The sequence below is a fragment of the Pantherophis guttatus genome, chromosome 8 (genome assembly GCF_059756535.1).
Source record: "Pantherophis guttatus breed Tessera chromosome 8, ASM5975653v1, whole genome shotgun sequence".
Lineage (NCBI taxonomy): Eukaryota > Metazoa > Chordata > Lepidosauria > Squamata > Colubridae > Pantherophis > Pantherophis guttatus.
In genome coordinates this window covers 66,137,670-66,155,153 of record NC_142070.1, presented here as the reverse complement: position 1 = coordinate 66,155,153, position 17,484 = coordinate 66,137,670, and the positions used below count along the sequence as shown (strand labels likewise).

The following is a 17,484-nucleotide window of genomic DNA, read 5'->3' as shown; positions in this document are numbered from 1 at the left end:
GTTTGGCAAACTGGTTGTTGGAAGAAATCATTAGGGCAGAGAACCAGTTGTTAAATTACTTGAATCCCATCACTGCCTATGACCATCATTAAGTGTTGTACCTTATGATTCTTGACGAATTTATCTTGTCTTTTTATGTACACTGAGAGCATATGCACCAAAGACAAATTCCTTGGGTGTCCAATCACACTTGGCCAATAAAGAATTGTATTATTGTATTGTATTGTATTGTATTGTATTGTATTGTATTGTATTGTATTGTATTGTATTGTATTGTATTCAACTAACTAGTTCTTCTTGTATTATATTTTAAAGGATAGTTTTATGGTGTACAAAACCTCATCGCCTACCTGTTTTACCATCTGTTTTGATTGACTGTAGTTAATGGACACTTCTCAGAATGTAAACCTGAAAGTTTCTACCATTTTAAAAGCAAGCAGATATTCATTTAATTGAAGAATGCTTCTTCCCCAACATTCATTAACTAACTTCTCAGTAATTTTTTCAATCTTAAGGAGTACAGCGCTTCAGTGTAGTTCAAAGCTTCTGTAAGGTCCCAGAAGTTTCCCTGAACCATTGAGATGCCAAAGAGAGTGAGACTCGAGACGAGGCTTACAAAAAGAAGCAGATTTTATTTATGGTCAAAACAAAATACTGGGTGAAACTATATCCAGAACATACAGATACAATCAGCGGTGGGTTGCTCCCATTCGGTCCGGTTCTTGCAAACCGGTAGTAATGGCAGTGGGAGGCTCTGCCCAGATGTCATCATGAATGATCTGCACATGCTCAGAAGCTTTGTGTGTGCACTCCCACTACGAACCGGTAGCGGAGGTAAGTAGAACCCACCCCTGGATATAATGCATGTAAGGAATAGCCACACCTTGGAGCAGGTATGGCGTCCTTTTATACCTTCAGAGGCATTAGCTTAATACCCAATTCTGGCACCTTGGCCCATGCCTTCCTTTGGCAGTGCAGCAAGGAACAGGGGGGTTGAGTGCTTAGCAACAGAGGGGTTGGGTCAGGGGGGAAATCCCATTGGTTTGGACTGGTTTGGGCGAACCAGTACTGATGATTTGCATTGGTTTGCTGAACCGGTAGCAATCATCCCTGGTGGCCCCGCCGCTGCCCGCCCGCCCACTCAACAGGAGCGCCGGGCAGGGGTGGAAGGCGGCCTTTTCTGCAGCATCCCCCTCCCCTCTTTCAATCGCCCTCCAAGGGGGGCTCTGCCTTTGCAGAAATGGGGCTGGCGGTTTGTACGGAGGATTGGCGGGGGGGATGCGCCACCCTCCGGGATGGAGAGCAGGGCAAGAAAAGGCTCCAAAGTTCACTCAGGCAGTCAAGCCATATGGCGGAGGGAAACTCAAAGTGTTGAGGGCTTCAGAAGGGCAGAATGTGCTTCAGAATGTGCAGCTCCTGGCTCTAACAGTGAGTGATGTCAAGTTGGCCACGTCCACAAGTCACATGGCCACCAAACCACGCCCACAGAACCGATAGCAAAATTTTTTAGATTTTACAACTGGTCTGGGTACTTAGAAATCCGCTTCCTGAAATATCCACCAGGCGCAGAATTGTACAGAAAAACAAGATAACAAGATAACAGAAGTTAGATCACTGGTAGGAGTAAATGGCCGAGGCAATTCCAATTCTTAGCAAAGCAATTCTTACAGGAGCAAAACAGCAAGTTTTTATTATGTCCCAGTAATTCTACCTATTCTACTATTATGTCTCTACATTCCTCCCTTTTCTATTTTGAACAGGATATGTCCTGTCAATGGTGAACTAGAGGTGTATATGGACAGTCTGGAGGACCATGATATTTGCCGGTTTATTGGGAGAGGTAGAAGACACTATGCGTTGGATTAAAAGGATGAAACAGAGGAGGAGGAGACCTCCAAAGGTTAACAACACTAGAAATCCAATCCTTTTCCAATAAGAGAAGGGACTGCCAAACCAGGTGAAGTCAACTGCCCCAGTCCAAGTGTGTACTGGGATGTGTGCGACCTTCTCCACTTTGGCAGAGCTTTTCCCTGATCATAAATTTTGTAAACAAAATTTGTGAGATTAAATTTTCCACACACACCTACTACAGTACTTTTGCTAACAAATAGTGTAAAGCAAACATATTCTGAGATATCGCTATTTTAAACAGTGTGCTGTTTAGCTATTAAATTTAAGCACAGCCTATAACCTTATAATTCTAAACAGCATATAAATGGGAGTTCTACAACCATACATACCATCTTCTGCCCAGGTGGCTGGTCCATATATCTGAATTATTCTTTTTGAATTAGGCCATACATGATCCTTCCATTCTCAACATTCTCTTCGATCTGTGGGCCTACTTTCTCATAAACAGGTACACCCAGTCTTTTACCTTGTTGTATGGACAGTAGAAAAAACTAGGTTTCACAGTTCCTAATATACATGCTTCATACCATCGCTTAGGCAATTGCGCATAGGCAAACTTTCCACATATCCAATATAAGCCATCTGGAGCATGCCAATTAAAAGTTACCACATTCGTCCATCACCCACCCTTTCTAGTTATATTTTCAAATGGTTACTAGGTTGTGTCTGGTTAATTCCAGACTGAAAGGTGACAATAAGCGAAGAAAACACATTTGCTTGTAGTATGTTTCACATATATCATTGCATGATATTCTCCTTCTATTAGTCCTATGCAGAAGAAAATTATTCCCAAATATTGAACCATTGCATTAAATCAATATATTTTATATTGTCAGGGATTATGATAACACTATCTCCTAGGACTACTGTGTTCAAGTCAAGTTGATCTGATTCAATGCCCCAATCCTCCGGTGTAAGATATATATAGGAATAGACTTTCAATGGGGAGCAATTCCTTGCACATTTCCACAATCACAGTGTCCCACTATTCTCCACAGGCATATATCAGTTCACAATCACAACAATAATAACAACATTCAGTGATACAGTTACAATCACAGAACCAACACAATCTGTAGAGTGCAAAGTTGCACAGCTTCTTTTGGGATCTTCAGATGGACTAACATAGGCCACCACTCAGGTCGGAAAGACCAAAAGGTTGCTACTCTTGCAATGAGAAAAATCACAATGACTACATCAGTTTTTGGAAATGTTTATCTCAGCAGGTCTTCTCCAGGAATCTCTTTCCACTCTAAGTTCTTCCACTGGTCCTTTTACACGTGTGTAGTGGTTCCACCCTTTGTCTTTAGTTTGGATTGCTGTTTCAGTGGTCAGCAGGATTTAGTAGGACCTGTCCCAGGCTTGGCTAAGTTTTTCCACATGTCAGATTTTATCAGGACCCAATCACCAGGCTGGAACATATGACCAAAATCAAGAGGTAGGATTTGAGCTAGAAGTCCTTCATTTCTGAGGCAAGATAAAGAAGAGGAGAGGCCAAGTATACAGTTCTTTACAGACATATCTTTAGTTTCATATTGTGGAATTTCCCCCATTCTGTCCAAGTGTGGAAATCCAAAGATCATTTCAGAAGGCAAAGCCAAGGGTAAAGATTTGGCTCACGGCATAGACAATTTTGCATTCCACTGAACATGACATTCCCACTGAATTCCCACTGCCTCCATGATTGATTGAAGCCCTTTTGCACGAAAATGAGTCCCTGGTTGTTGTCTATAGCTTCTACTACTCCATATCTAGGTATAATCTATTCCAATATAATTTTGGTGATTACTACTGCAGTGGCTCTCATGGCTGGATAAGCCTCAACCCATCCAGTCAAGTGGCCCACTATAAATATTTATGTCTCCCCATTTGAGGTAGTTTAATAAAATCAACTTGAATGCATTGAAATGGTCTCACACTAAAGTTTCCCTCCCTTTTCTTTATGTATAGAATTTGCAGTTCAGCAGTTCGAATCCCTAGTGCTGCGTAATGGGGTGAGCTCCCGTTCCTTGTCCCAGCTTCTGCTAACCTAGCAGTTCGAAAGCACATAAAAAATGAAAGTAGAAAAATAGGGACCATTTTTGGTGGGAAGGTAACAGCAATCCGTGTCTCTTTGGCGTTTAGTCATGCCGGCTCAAACGGAGATGAGCACTGCCCCCTAGAGTCAGGAAAGACTGGCACATCTGTGTGAGGGGATGTTGTGGCCCCGCCCTCTGAGCCTGTCCCATCGGAGGAAGAAAGCTCCGAGCATGAGGAAGAGGAGTCAGCCAGGCCTCCCTCTCCAGGCCCCTCCCCTCTGGCATTGTCTCAAGTGCCAGTCGAGGGAGAGGAGACAGCTGATTCGAGTCAAAGTGATAATGAAACATCATTCCTGGACGCACGCCTCCGAAGGCGTGATAAACGTTTGCAGCAGCTTGGGAGGCGTGCTAGGGATTAGCACTGAGTCACTGGACCACACCCCAGAGACTATATAATAGAGGGTAGTGGTCAAAGGATCCTTGTGATGAACAAAGCAAAACCTTGGAGTCACTAAAGCCTCGTCCGGAACTGCTGGGAGGAATATTATTTCTGTTTGGACTTTCTTGAACGTTCGTATCTTATCTGTCTGTTTGTGAAAATAAAGTAACTTGGCAGACGGTGTGTCTATCGCTGCCAAGTCGGAGATAAGAACTGGGTGCGTTCCAAAGTGTTTCCTTAACCCTCGACTGGCTGTGTGTGTGTGTGTGTGGGTACGGGGACAGATCAGGGGAACCTTTACCTTTACCTTGCTATTTTATCTCATTTTGCTGTATCATATCTCATTTTATTGCATTTTACAGTGGCTGGTGCTCCTGTCTGATATGGTCAATTGACTAATCAATAAAAGACATTATATCATACAATAAAAAGGAAATAGCTGACATAGATTTAAGGTTGCATGCAGGAAGCATCAGTTGAAAGTGTTGGGGTACCTGCCCTGCATCTTCTGGAAGGCAGTTCAGCAACTTGGTGCCATCGGTGTTCTTTAAAATCATAACACTCCACACTGCGGATAGCCTTTGGGGCTTGGCCTCCTACCACTACCATCACCTCTAACAGAAGCAACAACATAAGATATACATTAATTGGGGGGGAGGGGGAGAGAAACTGAACAGTCTCTGACAATGAACAAAAAAATTCCTATCCACAGTACCATTCCACTTCTCAGAAAAGCATTACTCAGGATGGGTTGAAAAGGTTCAAGGAAAGCCCTACAGATATGAATATAGTGCAGCCTTTTTTGACTTGTCCCTGGAAAAAAAGATGATGGCTCAGCGGCTAAGACGCTGAGCTTGTCGATCAAAAGGTCAGCAGTTCAGTGGTTTGAATCCCTAGTGCCACATAATGGAGTGAGCTCCCATTACTTGTCCCAGCTTCTGCCAACCTAGCAGTTCAAAACACGTAAAAAAATGCAAGTAGAAAAATAGGGACCACCTTTGGTGGGAAGGTAACAGCGTGGCGTGTGCCTTTGGTCTCCATGGTCATGTGCTCCACATGACCATGGAGACGTCTCCGGACAGCGCTGGCTCTTTGGCTTTGAAACGGAGATGAGCACTGCCACCCTAGAGTTGGGAATGACTAGCACATATGTGCAAAGGGAACCTTTACCTTCACCTTTATACCCAAACAATTCCCACTAATGAAAAAATGAGAAGGTATCTTCTTTTGCCTACATAGCAGTCATCTTAGTTAAGAGAGTTGTTTCTTTATGAATTGTAACTCTAATTAAGTCTGTTTAATGCCACACAACAGCTTTCAATTTTCTTAAATAAAAGGTGAAGTCCTAGCCTAGGTTAACAAGAATGTAGACACAAGTCAGCATCCATTTAATTAATTTAATTTAATTTAATTTAATTTAATAATTTAATTTAATTTAATAATTCAATTTATATGCCGCTCCTCTCTGAAGACTCAGGGCGGCTCACAATTCATTTTTAAAAAATCATTATAAAAAAACATTTAAAAATTAAAAACATTAAAAACATTAAAAACTTATTCATGCCATTCATGGCCGGATCTCACCAGATCACAAGAACGAGATCAACGGCCCCAGGCCTGCTGGAAAAGCCAGGTCTTCACTGCTTTTCGGAAGGCCAATAGGGTGGGGATGGTCCGGACCTCAGGAGGTAACTAGTTCCAGAGAGCTGGGGCAACCACAGAGAAGGCCCTCCACCGTGGGCCCGCCAGCCAGCATTGTTTAGCTGACGGGACCCAGAGGAGACCAACTCTGTGGGATCTTACCGGTCGCTGGGAGCTATGCGGCAGAAGGCGGTCTCGAAGATAACTTGGCCCTGAGCCATTTTGTATGCACCTGACAAGACTCTCTGGCTGTTTTATTAATTTTACTAGATTGATTTAAGTATGCTTTAATTGAACAGGAAATTAAGACATAATGGCTTCTTCCAATTCTATAATTTTCTACTTCATTTCAATTATTCGAATTATATATATATATATTAAAATAAAAAAGAGCCGCTGACTTAAATCACATACATTTTTTCATACAATGCAAGTCAATTCGAAAAGGAAATACATATAAGTGACATGCTTACCTTTGGAAGGCAGGAAGGTGTTCTTAACTTTGTTCGTGTGGACTTCATCAAAGCTCTTTATTCAAGTGGCAACAAATGGTACTTCATTGCTTCAATTAGGTAATCTTTACACGCACTGCTATTTTTAACAAGTATCTCTTCTTCAACTCTCTGTGAATTAGCCATATTGATGCAATCTTAGCAAGAAAGAACACACTGACTAATTTGCATGAATGTAGTTTCCATGTAGTTATTAGTTCTGAATTGGTTCAGTGAAAACTTTAAAATAATTTTTCCCAACAATTATTGCTAAATGAAAATAAACTAGAGATAATGACAATCTGATCTATTTATCTTTTTTATTTGTGAAGTACTCTTTGAAATATTCTATACGAATAATAAAGATTTTTTTTTATTAATATTGATCAGTGTTTTTCAGCCTGGGCAACTTCTAGATGTGCAGACTTCAGTTTCCAGAGTTCTCACCTTGAGAGACGAAGGAATTCTGAAAGCTGAAGTTTGCATGTCTGAAGTTGTCCATATTGGAGAACTGTGACTTTTTAATTTATTATCAAATTTATTTTATAATTTTTTGTATTTTATATTCATATAATTTAGCTATCCCGTTTATGGTGCCCTTAGTTCGTATAACCCTCAAACCTGCAAATCCAATCTATATACAATACTATTAAAACTCTTGTTGTCATTACCATTAACTGAGTGAAATGGTGCATTAGAGGGCAACAATATTTGAACCAAGATACTGTATTTTTCGGAGTATAAGACGCTCCAGACTATAAGATGCACCTACCTTTTTTGGTGAGGAAAACAAGAAAAAGAAATCTGCCTCTGCCTCCCAGCAATTTTGCCTCCTTGCAGCAAAGAGCAAATAGCCTGCTTTACTTTCATTTTCGTTTTCAGCATAGCTTGATTAGCACAAGAAAAAAATATCTGCTCCCAGCAATTTATCTTCTTGCAGCAAGCAGCAGAGGCCTGCGCAAAACAGCTGAGAGCAAAACAGCTGAGAGTCGGGAGGCTGATCCAATCAGCTTGTGCTAATTAGGTTGTGCTGAAGCTGAAATGAGCTGTTTCTTCTTGCTGCTAGGAGGTAAACTGCTGGGAGGCAGAGGCCAAAGGGTGGGGTACTGTGGGTGGGCGGGGTTACATTCAGTGTATAAGATGCACCTAAATTTTCACCCGCTTTTACAGGGAAAAAAGACCCCATCTTTGTCCAGGAATGCAAAAATTATATATATTACTCCTATATTTCCTCACAACAACCTTATGAGGTAGATTGGGTTAAAGTCATTAAGGGAGTTGCTGTGGTTGCAGATGGAGTAGAAACTGAATCTCTCTGGTGTCAGTCAAATACGTTAGCCATTGTCCGTGGTCCTTGCCCATTCTATTCATTTATTAGCTTCCTACTCTGTAACTGAATGTAGACTGCCCCCTTCAGTCACTGGAGATCAGGTAGACCAGTACCATCCTAGCCCTTAGGAGGTCATCAGCCCCTATTTTTAAACTGTCTTTGACAGTTTTGTAAACTCAGTGGAGAAGTCAATAGGGATTCTAAACTGTTCTCCGGTGAGAATATCATTTGGTAAAAATAAAATTAAATATTAAAATTAAAATTCTAATTAACCCTGACGGAATATAAAAAAGAGAGGGGGTGTATTATGATCAAGAAATGACATACCTCAACAATACCTCTTTCAACAACAAACCTAAACAGGGAAAGAGTAAAAAGCAAAATGCATAATTTACACAACACAATATTTCTCCTGATATTGATGCCATGGTTTTAAGTCTTCCTTTACTATTGTGCATTCCTATTTCCTGGAAAATCTGTCAATTTCTGCTGTGTGAAGGAAAAGGTCAGGATAGGCAATTTGCAACCTCTGTCTAATGAACTCCTCAATTTATATAGCAATAATGAACCCTTTGCAATTTAGTTCCGACAGAACATCAGACAATACAACTGCGTCTTTCAAATGACACTCTTTTGTGCCAAAGTCCTTCCAACGAGGAATGGATGGAATCCTTCTGTGAGTAATCAAGAGCAAATTACATTGACATTTAATGACAGACCCAAATAAATAAGCCAAATTTATTAAAATTTACTTCATGGGTCCTCAAGACAGTGTTGAATTGAGAATGGGCATATTCCACAATAATGGAATCAATGTGAGATTGTAGGTATGTAGGTGGGTGGGTAGCAAGAAGGAAGAGGGGAGAGGAGGGAGGGAAGAAAAAACAGCAGAGGGAGGGAGGGAGGGAGGGAGGGAGGGAGGGAGGGAGGGAGGAAGGAAGGAAGGAAGGAAGGAAGGAAGGAAGGAAGGAAGGAAGGAAGGAAGGAAGGATTGCCAACACTCATTCAAGAAATTAAATGGGGAAGCCAACAGGAAATTGGAAGTTGCTCCCCTCTCACTGATTTTTTTTCACATATGGTTATTTTCTCACGTATAGTTCTCTGTTTCAATAACGAGATATCTACTAAACGAAGACCCAACGAAGCACAGGTTGCCTAGGATGATTATAAAGGTTGTTTCAACTTTTATAGAAAGCACCAATTTGGGGGATTTTATTATCCGGAATGGATCAACTTGTTGGGGCCAACTTGTGGCCAACTTGCTGCAAGACAACTTGCCATGGGACAATTCAACAAATACACAAGGTAAATTTTCAATAGAACTGTGGCCAGTAATAATAAAATAAAGAAAGTCAATAGAGAAATAGTATTATCTAATATCAACGAAAATGCGGTCACCATTAGTAAAAGTAACCGAATGAAATGATTAATAGAACAATTGAATTGTCGTGCAGTCTGTTGGCTATGGTGAGTTGGTTGCAGCAAGTTGGCCAAATCAGGGCTGTCAAATTCCCATCCCACGGGCTGGATGCGTCACGCACTGGCCACACCCATTTAGCGAAGGAGAAAAAAGTCCCGATATATCACATGATGCCGCCATGATGATGGGAGTTTGATACCCGTGGCCTAGACCCTTTGTTACAGTGGTGAAATACAAATTTTTTTACTACTGGTTCTGTGGGCATGACTTGGTGGGCATGGCAGGGGACGGATACTGCAAAATCTCCATTCCCACCCCATTCCTGGGGAAGGATGCTGCAAAATCCCCTTTCGCACCCCACTCCAGGGGGAAGGATATTGCAAAATCTCCATTCCCATCCCATTCCTGGGGAAGGAGACTGCAAAATCTCCATTCCCAACCCACTCCTGAGGGAAAGATACTGCAAAATCTCCATTCCCTCCCCACTCTGGGCCAGCCAGAGGTGGTATTTCCCAGTTCTCCAAACTGCTCAAAATTTCCGCTACCGGGTCTCCAGAATTGTCAGAACCTGCTGGATTTCACCCTTGCTTTGTTATGTTTCTTCCTTTACACAAACTTTTATCTTGCAATGTAACCAGGGAATAAAAGACCATGAATGAAATGTCTCCAGTTAATTACCTGGACCAAATATTCCTTTGACAGCAAAGGTAATCGAACATGTTCCATCAGATGGGCCATGAGTTCTTGCCTCACATCTTTGTCATAGTTAACCCAAGCAATCACTGCTTCAAACACCTTATGTGAAATAAAGACACGTTATGAGTTCTGCATATGGTTTTCTTGATAGATAGATATAGAACGCTAAGATTTTGCTTATTTTATAATTCAAGCTGAAAGAGAGGAAGAACATTTCCAGCAACAGCCAGCTGGAACTGCCTTGTCTCCACCCATTCATCTCTTAGAAGTGAAGACATATTGATTATATAAAGTTTTAATTTATCTAGACCAGATTAATATGTTTTAAAATGTAACAATAACTAGCTAGTTTTGGCATTACAAAGAACAACACATCTAATTTCCCCTATGAATTCTTTTTTTGAATTAGCTGGAACTAAGGATTCCTATCAGTATTTATACTTTTACGCTTTTTCACATGTTTAGCAGTATGCCGTCCGTGGGTGAGACGTCAGAGATGGCTCGGGAGTTCATGGCTTCCATGACAGCTATGGACCTGACCCAGTTAATTCATGGCCCTACCCACACAGGGGGAAACACGCTGGATCTGGTTTTTGTCTCTGGACAGTGGTTGAGGGATCTTGATATAGGGGATATAGTTACTGAACCCTTGTCATGGTCAGATCACTCTCTCCTTCGTCTCGACTTTCGAACCGCTGCACCCCGCCGCAGGGAGGCGGAGCCGGTCAGATGGTTCCGCCCCAGGCGCCTGATGGAACCTGACAGATTCCAGACGGAGCTTGGGCCATTTCCTGAGGTTCTGGCACACGCCTCGACTGGAGACCTGGTGGCCGCCTGGGATAGGGCGGCTGCTGGTGCTCTGGATCGGGTCGTGCCTTTGCGGCCTCTGACCCGGCGCCGATCTCAATTGGCTCCTTGGTTTACCGAGGAGCTGAGGGAGTTGAAGCGCCGGAAAAGACGCCTAGAGAGTAGTTGGAGGGCCAGTCTTCTTGAATCTGACCGGACACTAGTAAGATCCCACATTAGGAATTACTTAGTGGCGATAAAAGCAGCGAAATGTAGTTATTTTGCTGCTCTTATTGCGTCATCAGATAATCGCCCGGCCGCCCTCTTTAGGGTGACCCGCTCCCTGCTCCACCAGGAAGCGCGGGAGGACCCCTTGGAGGGTAGAGCCGAGGATTTTGTTCAGTATCTGTATGACAAAATCACTCAGATTCGGGAAGATTTGGACTCCGACTGGGTAGTCTCAGGGGGAGAGACAGGGGCAGGTCTTGAGAATGTTATCTGGGATGAGTTTGATCCTGTGACCCCTGAGGACGTGGACAGGATTCTGGGTAGACTGAACGCGACCACTTGTTTATTGGACCCGTGTCCTTCCTGGTTAGTACTGGCTTCCCGGGAAGTGACACGAGGCTGGCTCCAGGGGATTATAAACGCTTCGCTGAGTGAGGGTGACTTTCCCGCCGCCTTGAAAGAGGCGGTGGTGAGGCCTCTCCTCAAGAAGCCTTCCCTGGACCCGGCAATGTTGGTAAATTATCGTCCGGTCTCCAATCTTCGCTTTGTTGCGAAGGTTGTTGAGAGTGTGGTCGCGCAACAGCTCCCCCAGCACCTGGATGAAACGACGTATCTGGATCCGTTCCAGTCGGGCTTCAGGCCCGGGTACAGCACGGAAACGGCATTGGTCGCGTTGGTTGATGATCTCTGGAGGGCTCGGGACAGGGGGTGCTCCTCTGTCCTGGTCCTGTTAGATCTCTCAGCGGCTTTTGATACCATCGACCATGGTATCATGCTGCACCGGTTGGAAGAGTTGGGGGTGGGAGGCACTGTGTTGCGGTGGTTCTCCTCCTTTCTCTCTGACCGGTCGCAGTCTGTGTTGACAGGGGGACAGAGGTCGACCCCGAGGCCCCTCATATGTGGGGTGCCGCAAGGGTCGGTCCTCTCGCCTCTCCTGTTCAACATTTATGTGAAGCCGCTGGGCGAGATCATCCGTGGTTTCGGGGTGGAGTACCATCAGTACGCTGACGACACCCAGCTGTACATCTCCACCCCGGATCACCCCAACGATGCCCTTGAAGTGATGTCCCGGTGCCTGGAGGCCGTACGGATCTGGATGGGGAGGAACAGGCTCAGGCTCAACCCATCCAAGACTGAGTGGCTGTGGTTTCCGACGTCCCGATATAGTCAGTTGACGCCATCACTGACTATTGGGGGCGAATCATTGGCCCCCACGGAGAGGGCTCGCAACTTGGGCGTCCTCCTGGACTCACGGCTGTCTTTAGAAGAGCACTTGACGGCCGTGACCGGGAGGATTTTTCATCAGGTTCGCCTGATTCGCCAGTTGCGTCCCTTTCTGGATCGGGACTCTTTACGCACGGTCACTCATGCCCTTGTCACCTCCCGCCTGGACTATTGCAATGCTCTCTACATGGGGCTCCCCTTGAGGAGCACCCGGAGGCTCCAACTGGCGCAGAGTGCGGCCGCGCGGGTGGTAATGGGAGCGACATGGCGTTCCCATGTAACACCTCTCCTGCGCGAGCTGCACTGGCTCCCGGTGGTCTTCCGGGTGCGCTTCAAGGTTTTGGTTACCACCTTTAAAGCGCTCCATGGCTTAGGACCCGGGTACTTGCGGGACCGCCTACTACCACCAATAGCCTCCCACCGGCCGGTACGCTCCCATAGAGAGGGGCTCCTCCGGGTGCCGTCAGCCAAACAATGCCGACTGGCGGCCCCCAGGGGGAGAGCCTTCTCTGTGGGGGCACCTACTATCTGGAACGAGCTCCCCCCAGAGATACGGAGGATCCCGGATCTGCGCACCTTCCGCCGCGCCTTAAAGACCTTACTATTTCACCAGGCCGGCCTGGCCTAATTTTCCCCCTCTTTTATAAAAGATTTTTAAAATTTTAAATATTTTTTAGTATTGATATATTCAATTTTAAATTGGTTTTAAAAGTTTGGGGTTTTAAATTTGTCGGGGCCAAAATTATTTAATTTGATTTTATTCTATTTTTTAAATTTTGTATTGTATGTGTTTTTATTGTTTGGCTGTGCACCGCCCTGAGTCCTTCGGGAGTAGGGCGGTATAGAAATCTAATAAATAATAATAATAATAATAATAATAATAATTTGTATCATATACAGTTTGATTCAGATTATTTTTTTCACAATTGGTTTTCCTTGAGGAGATAAATATTAGAATCTTCCTCCAATTTATTAATAGTTGGAGTTAATGTAGGAGACCCCTTTCTTCCTCTAAGCAAGAAAAGAGTCTCCTGCATTATCACCAACTATATAATAATGTAGATAAAACGGTTTTCTTTGAGGTTCATAGATTTTTGCTTTGGCAGCCACAATTGAAAAAAAAAAATCTGAACAGAATGAAGTGAAAGGGAAAAAACATTCAAAGATCTTTCTCCTATATCCTCCTATCAAGATATATTGTAAAGGGATAAATATTTCAACAATGCGCCTTCTAATCTACCGGTAGTTCCATGATTTTAAAGGTGTGTAAAAACTTTTGCATTAAAACTATTTCAAAGCCAAAGTTAGACACTTCTGATCTTACTGCAACTGTTCTTATATTGGAATATTTTGGGCAAAAAAAGACACAGCATCTGAGTTTCAGATCAAAAAAGAACAGAACACTCCATTTCAAACTCAAATTTTAAACATTAGCATCTAAAACAGATTGCACACCTCTATATTATTACATATCGTAACGGCTAAATAAGGAAGACATTACCTTACTTTTTCTTCTGATGGTACTGTCAATTTGTCACTGGATATTAAGCTGCACACCTGTTCTACACCAATACTGAGAAATTCCTCACCTAGTACAACCTCAGTAAAGTGCTGTTCTATTTCAAGAAAAAAAATGTAAATATACAGATTGTAGCAACAGAAAAAGCATGAAGGAAGCATTTTATCCTTATAGAGATTCAGGAAACACAAAATAGTTTTCTTTCTAGTTATATTTGCTAGAATATACAGCTCATGTCAATGAAAGAATAATGTCATTTAAAATGTGGAAATCTCATTTATAAAGCCAACTGGACTTTGTGTGCAACTACCAACATAATTTCTAAAGTAAGACCACTATATTTGGAAAATAAGACTGACTATTAGGTCTTCCTTTTGAAAGATGTAATACATAATAAGATTAAAGACTGGAATCATGGCAGTGGCTGGATAAATCCTATTTTAAATACAGGGTTATCCCAAAGTCTTAGTACAGAACTATATTAAGTGCAAAGTGTGCATAATGCTATATACATCAAGAGCATAAACAAACAAATATCAGCAAACAAGATAGATGAATTCTACTATTATTAATGGTAAGCAGGATTAACAATTTAACCATGGATGCTGGAGGGTTATGTTTGATGGGCTTGTTTTTGTAAGCCACCCATGTTCTGTTTCATCTGGCATCTGGCTCCATTGGGAACAGGCAGATAAACTCTAGCAAACAGGTTTTCATGCAGATTATATTTATTTCGGGTATCCTCAAACAGACTTACAATCATGGTGAGTCAAGGTGAGATTCATCCAAGTATTTCATAATCTATCCCATTTCCTAGTGTAAAATGACGGTAGTTCTATCCCCCTGTTCAGAAAGCATGCTCCTCTCTTCTGTGGTAGTTCAAAATGGCCAGGTCTTTGTTCTGCACCCAGGCAGAGAGCCTCAGTGGCCAATCAGACACACAGATGTGGTTACATGTCATGGACTACATTTCCCGTAATGCAATCTCTCTCTACATCTCCCACAATGCAATCTCTTAAGGAGACAGCTCTTAATTTTAAGGTAACTAATTCACTATAAATCACTATCTGAAACAGCACAGGAAGGAAGAGATAAGGAGCCTTGCAGTGGCATCCTGCCATCTTGGGGGAGGGGGGGAAACATCTGTAAAATAAACGACTCCTGCAAGGAAATGCAGTTACCCAGCCAATCCTTTTGTATTAAAAATATTCAGATTTAATTTCTTTTTACTTTATTTGTGTAAATAAAATCTTTTCCCAGCAGCTTTTTTCATATGCATAATCTTTTAAACTATAGATCACTTTTATTACATTTCAAGTAAAAAAAAATAATAGAATAAGCATTGTTTTTGAGGGGATATCAGAAGTGGAAAATGCTGGCACAAAAACACTCTTCAGTGCCCGAAAACCATAAAGCTATACCCCACCCAATTTCTGCAGCAGATGTCTTTAAGAAAAAAAAGTTTATGGCTTTCTAAAAGATAGAATCCCGGTTAAGCAGGTTATACAATTTAGTGTTTTCCATAGTAAGTCAGAAAGGCCAAGAAGTATTCAATATAATCTAAGGAAGTTCCTATGGTTTCCTCATGTACATCTCTAGGGATAGTTTTGATTGTATGTAATATAGATGGTTAGTTATCTAAAGTCTCCACTATCAAATTTCAGTGCCCATACACATTCTGTTCCAGTTATCAATACCTGCCACTGTGTATTAACAAAAACACAGCACTTATTGTTTGATAGGAACAAACCAAAAGGAGCCAGGAAATAATAGCCTGAACCCCAATATTATTTCATTTGCCGTACAGAAAACATGACAAAGAAATCAACCACAGCTATTTTAAGACAAATTATCTTAATAATCAAATCAGCAATTTACAGTTATGTGTAATACAGATTACAATAACATTCATTAAAAACCAAGTAAAAATATTATTTGTAGCAAATTAAGATGGTTTCTTAAATCTACCTAATTGGGAAAGAGGATTCCCACAAAAGTTTTAATTGGTGAACTCAATGTAGTTGTTCTTTCTAAACTTTAGGATTCAGATTAATGCAAAAAACCTCCCTTATTTTAATTTTAATGTACATCTTTTTTTTTTTACATAATTTCAATCATTTGGTCATATTTAACATTTTCTTAAATATATATTGTATTTGTTTGACATATCTATAGGATAGAAAAAGCACAATCATTTGGAAAATGCATCAGTGAATGTTTTTCCTGCTGCAAACATAAGCTTGGTTGGTTTGTTAAAAGCTGCATTTTGCTTTGAATTGCAATACTTATTACGTTTTCTAGTTTTAAGCAAAAATACGAGGCCATGTCCCTCTTTGGTGTTCCAAGAGTGTTGCAAATGGGAAATTTATTCCAGCTTCTTTTCCACTGTGTCTTTCTGTTTCTTCATTTTCTCTAGGTAAGAATTGTACTGCGAATCAGTTCCGAAGAGTTTATCCCACCATGTGAAGGTTGAAGAGTAATTTCCAATGAAGTTCATATGATGGAAGTCATGAAAGCGAGAGCCAGCATAAAAGGGCAGGAAATGTAAAGGATTCAGAGGAATATCATAGCCACTGAAAGGAAAAATAATGGAATGCACAGACTGTTAAATTTACAATATGCAGAAAAAAACTTCTCAACCCTGGGAAGAGATAAGTAACATACTAAGACAAGTTTCTACATGGTGATTATTCCATAAACCTACATAACCTAGTCAAGCATGAGTTTTTCATATTTTTCATTTTCTCCCATAGTATCTGCCAGCCAATCCGATCTGGCAGGATTGGTGCCCTTTGAGTTCCATTGATTCAACGATCACATCTATAAACATCCCAGAAGAACGCCTTTCTCTGTACCAACAACTGCCCTCTGGAATGTGGTTCCTCACAAGATTTGAATGGCCCAGCCAACTGATGTTTTGAAGGGCCCTTAAAATCTTTGTCCAGGCCTTTGGTGAGTGTAACTCAAGCCCCTTTTTCTTTGTTCCCATCAGCAAGCACCTGGGCAGCAGTCTCCCAATGGGCAGCAGGGTGCTTGCTGGCTGCATGAGAAAAGCCTAGAAACTAGTGGATTGTGATTTCACTGAACTAGGGCTGCATAAAAATCTTGGTTTACGTAGGAAGAACCTGGCTATAGAAAAATACATACATACATACATACATACATACATACATACACTGCTCAAAAAAAATAAAGGGAACACAAGCAGAAGACATCCGAGAACTGAATGAATGAAACAGTCTTATTAAATACTTTGTTTGTTACATACAGTGGTTTTGTGTTCCCTTTAGTTGTTTGAGCAGTGTATAAACTACTGTATGTAAAGAACAAAGTATTTAATAACGATATTTCATATATTAGACGCAATTCTATTTCAGATGGTGTTTTTCCATGCAGCTTCAGTTCATCTATGTAAAGTAGATAGGATAGCCAAGCAGATGTTTTTGATGTTTGATAGCCATGACTTGATTTATTCTGTACTGTTGACAATGACAAGCAGTAGTGGTAATAGTGAATCTCCTTGAATTCTCTTTTGATATTAACATCTCCCAGGCTATCACCACTGACCAGCAACTATGTCTTCCATTGTTCATCTTTACAGAAAACCTCTAATGTTTGTACTGACTCCTGTTATTTCTAGGCACCTGATTTTTCTTGTCCTTTTCTGTTTTTATTACAAGTTCTTTCATTTCATCTTATATTTTATTCTAATCCACTTTCTTTATCCAGGCTCCATTCTTGTATTTCTTTATATTAAAAAAATGCATCTTTCATACTACTT

General features: G+C 41.6%; 1 protein-coding gene across 7 annotated transcripts in view; it reads right to left on the bottom strand.

Moving 5' to 3' along the window:
- Positions 1-612: 612 nt before the first annotated feature.
- LOC148112699 (methylsterol monooxygenase 1-like) overlaps positions 613-17,484 on the bottom strand; it is a 36,821-nt gene continuing 19,949 nt past the window's right edge. For 2 of the 7 annotated variants that reach the window (XM_087874907.1, XM_087874908.1), the window contains exons 6-9: positions 13,686-16,276; positions 9,929-10,045; positions 6,483-6,632; positions 613-4,980 (exon numbers count right to left, since the gene is read on the bottom strand). In XM_087874907.1, the coding sequence (XP_087731033.1) occupies positions 16,069-16,276 (208 nt within the window). In that variant the 3' untranslated portion in view covers positions 613-4,980; positions 6,483-6,632; positions 9,929-10,045; positions 13,686-16,068. Of the gene's footprint in view, positions 4,983-6,482; positions 6,659-8,157; positions 8,186-9,928; positions 10,046-13,685; positions 16,277-17,484 lie in introns of all 7 variants that reach the window. The other 5 variants (XM_087874904.1, XM_087874906.1, XM_087874902.1 and 2 more) reach the window with 5 other exon arrangements.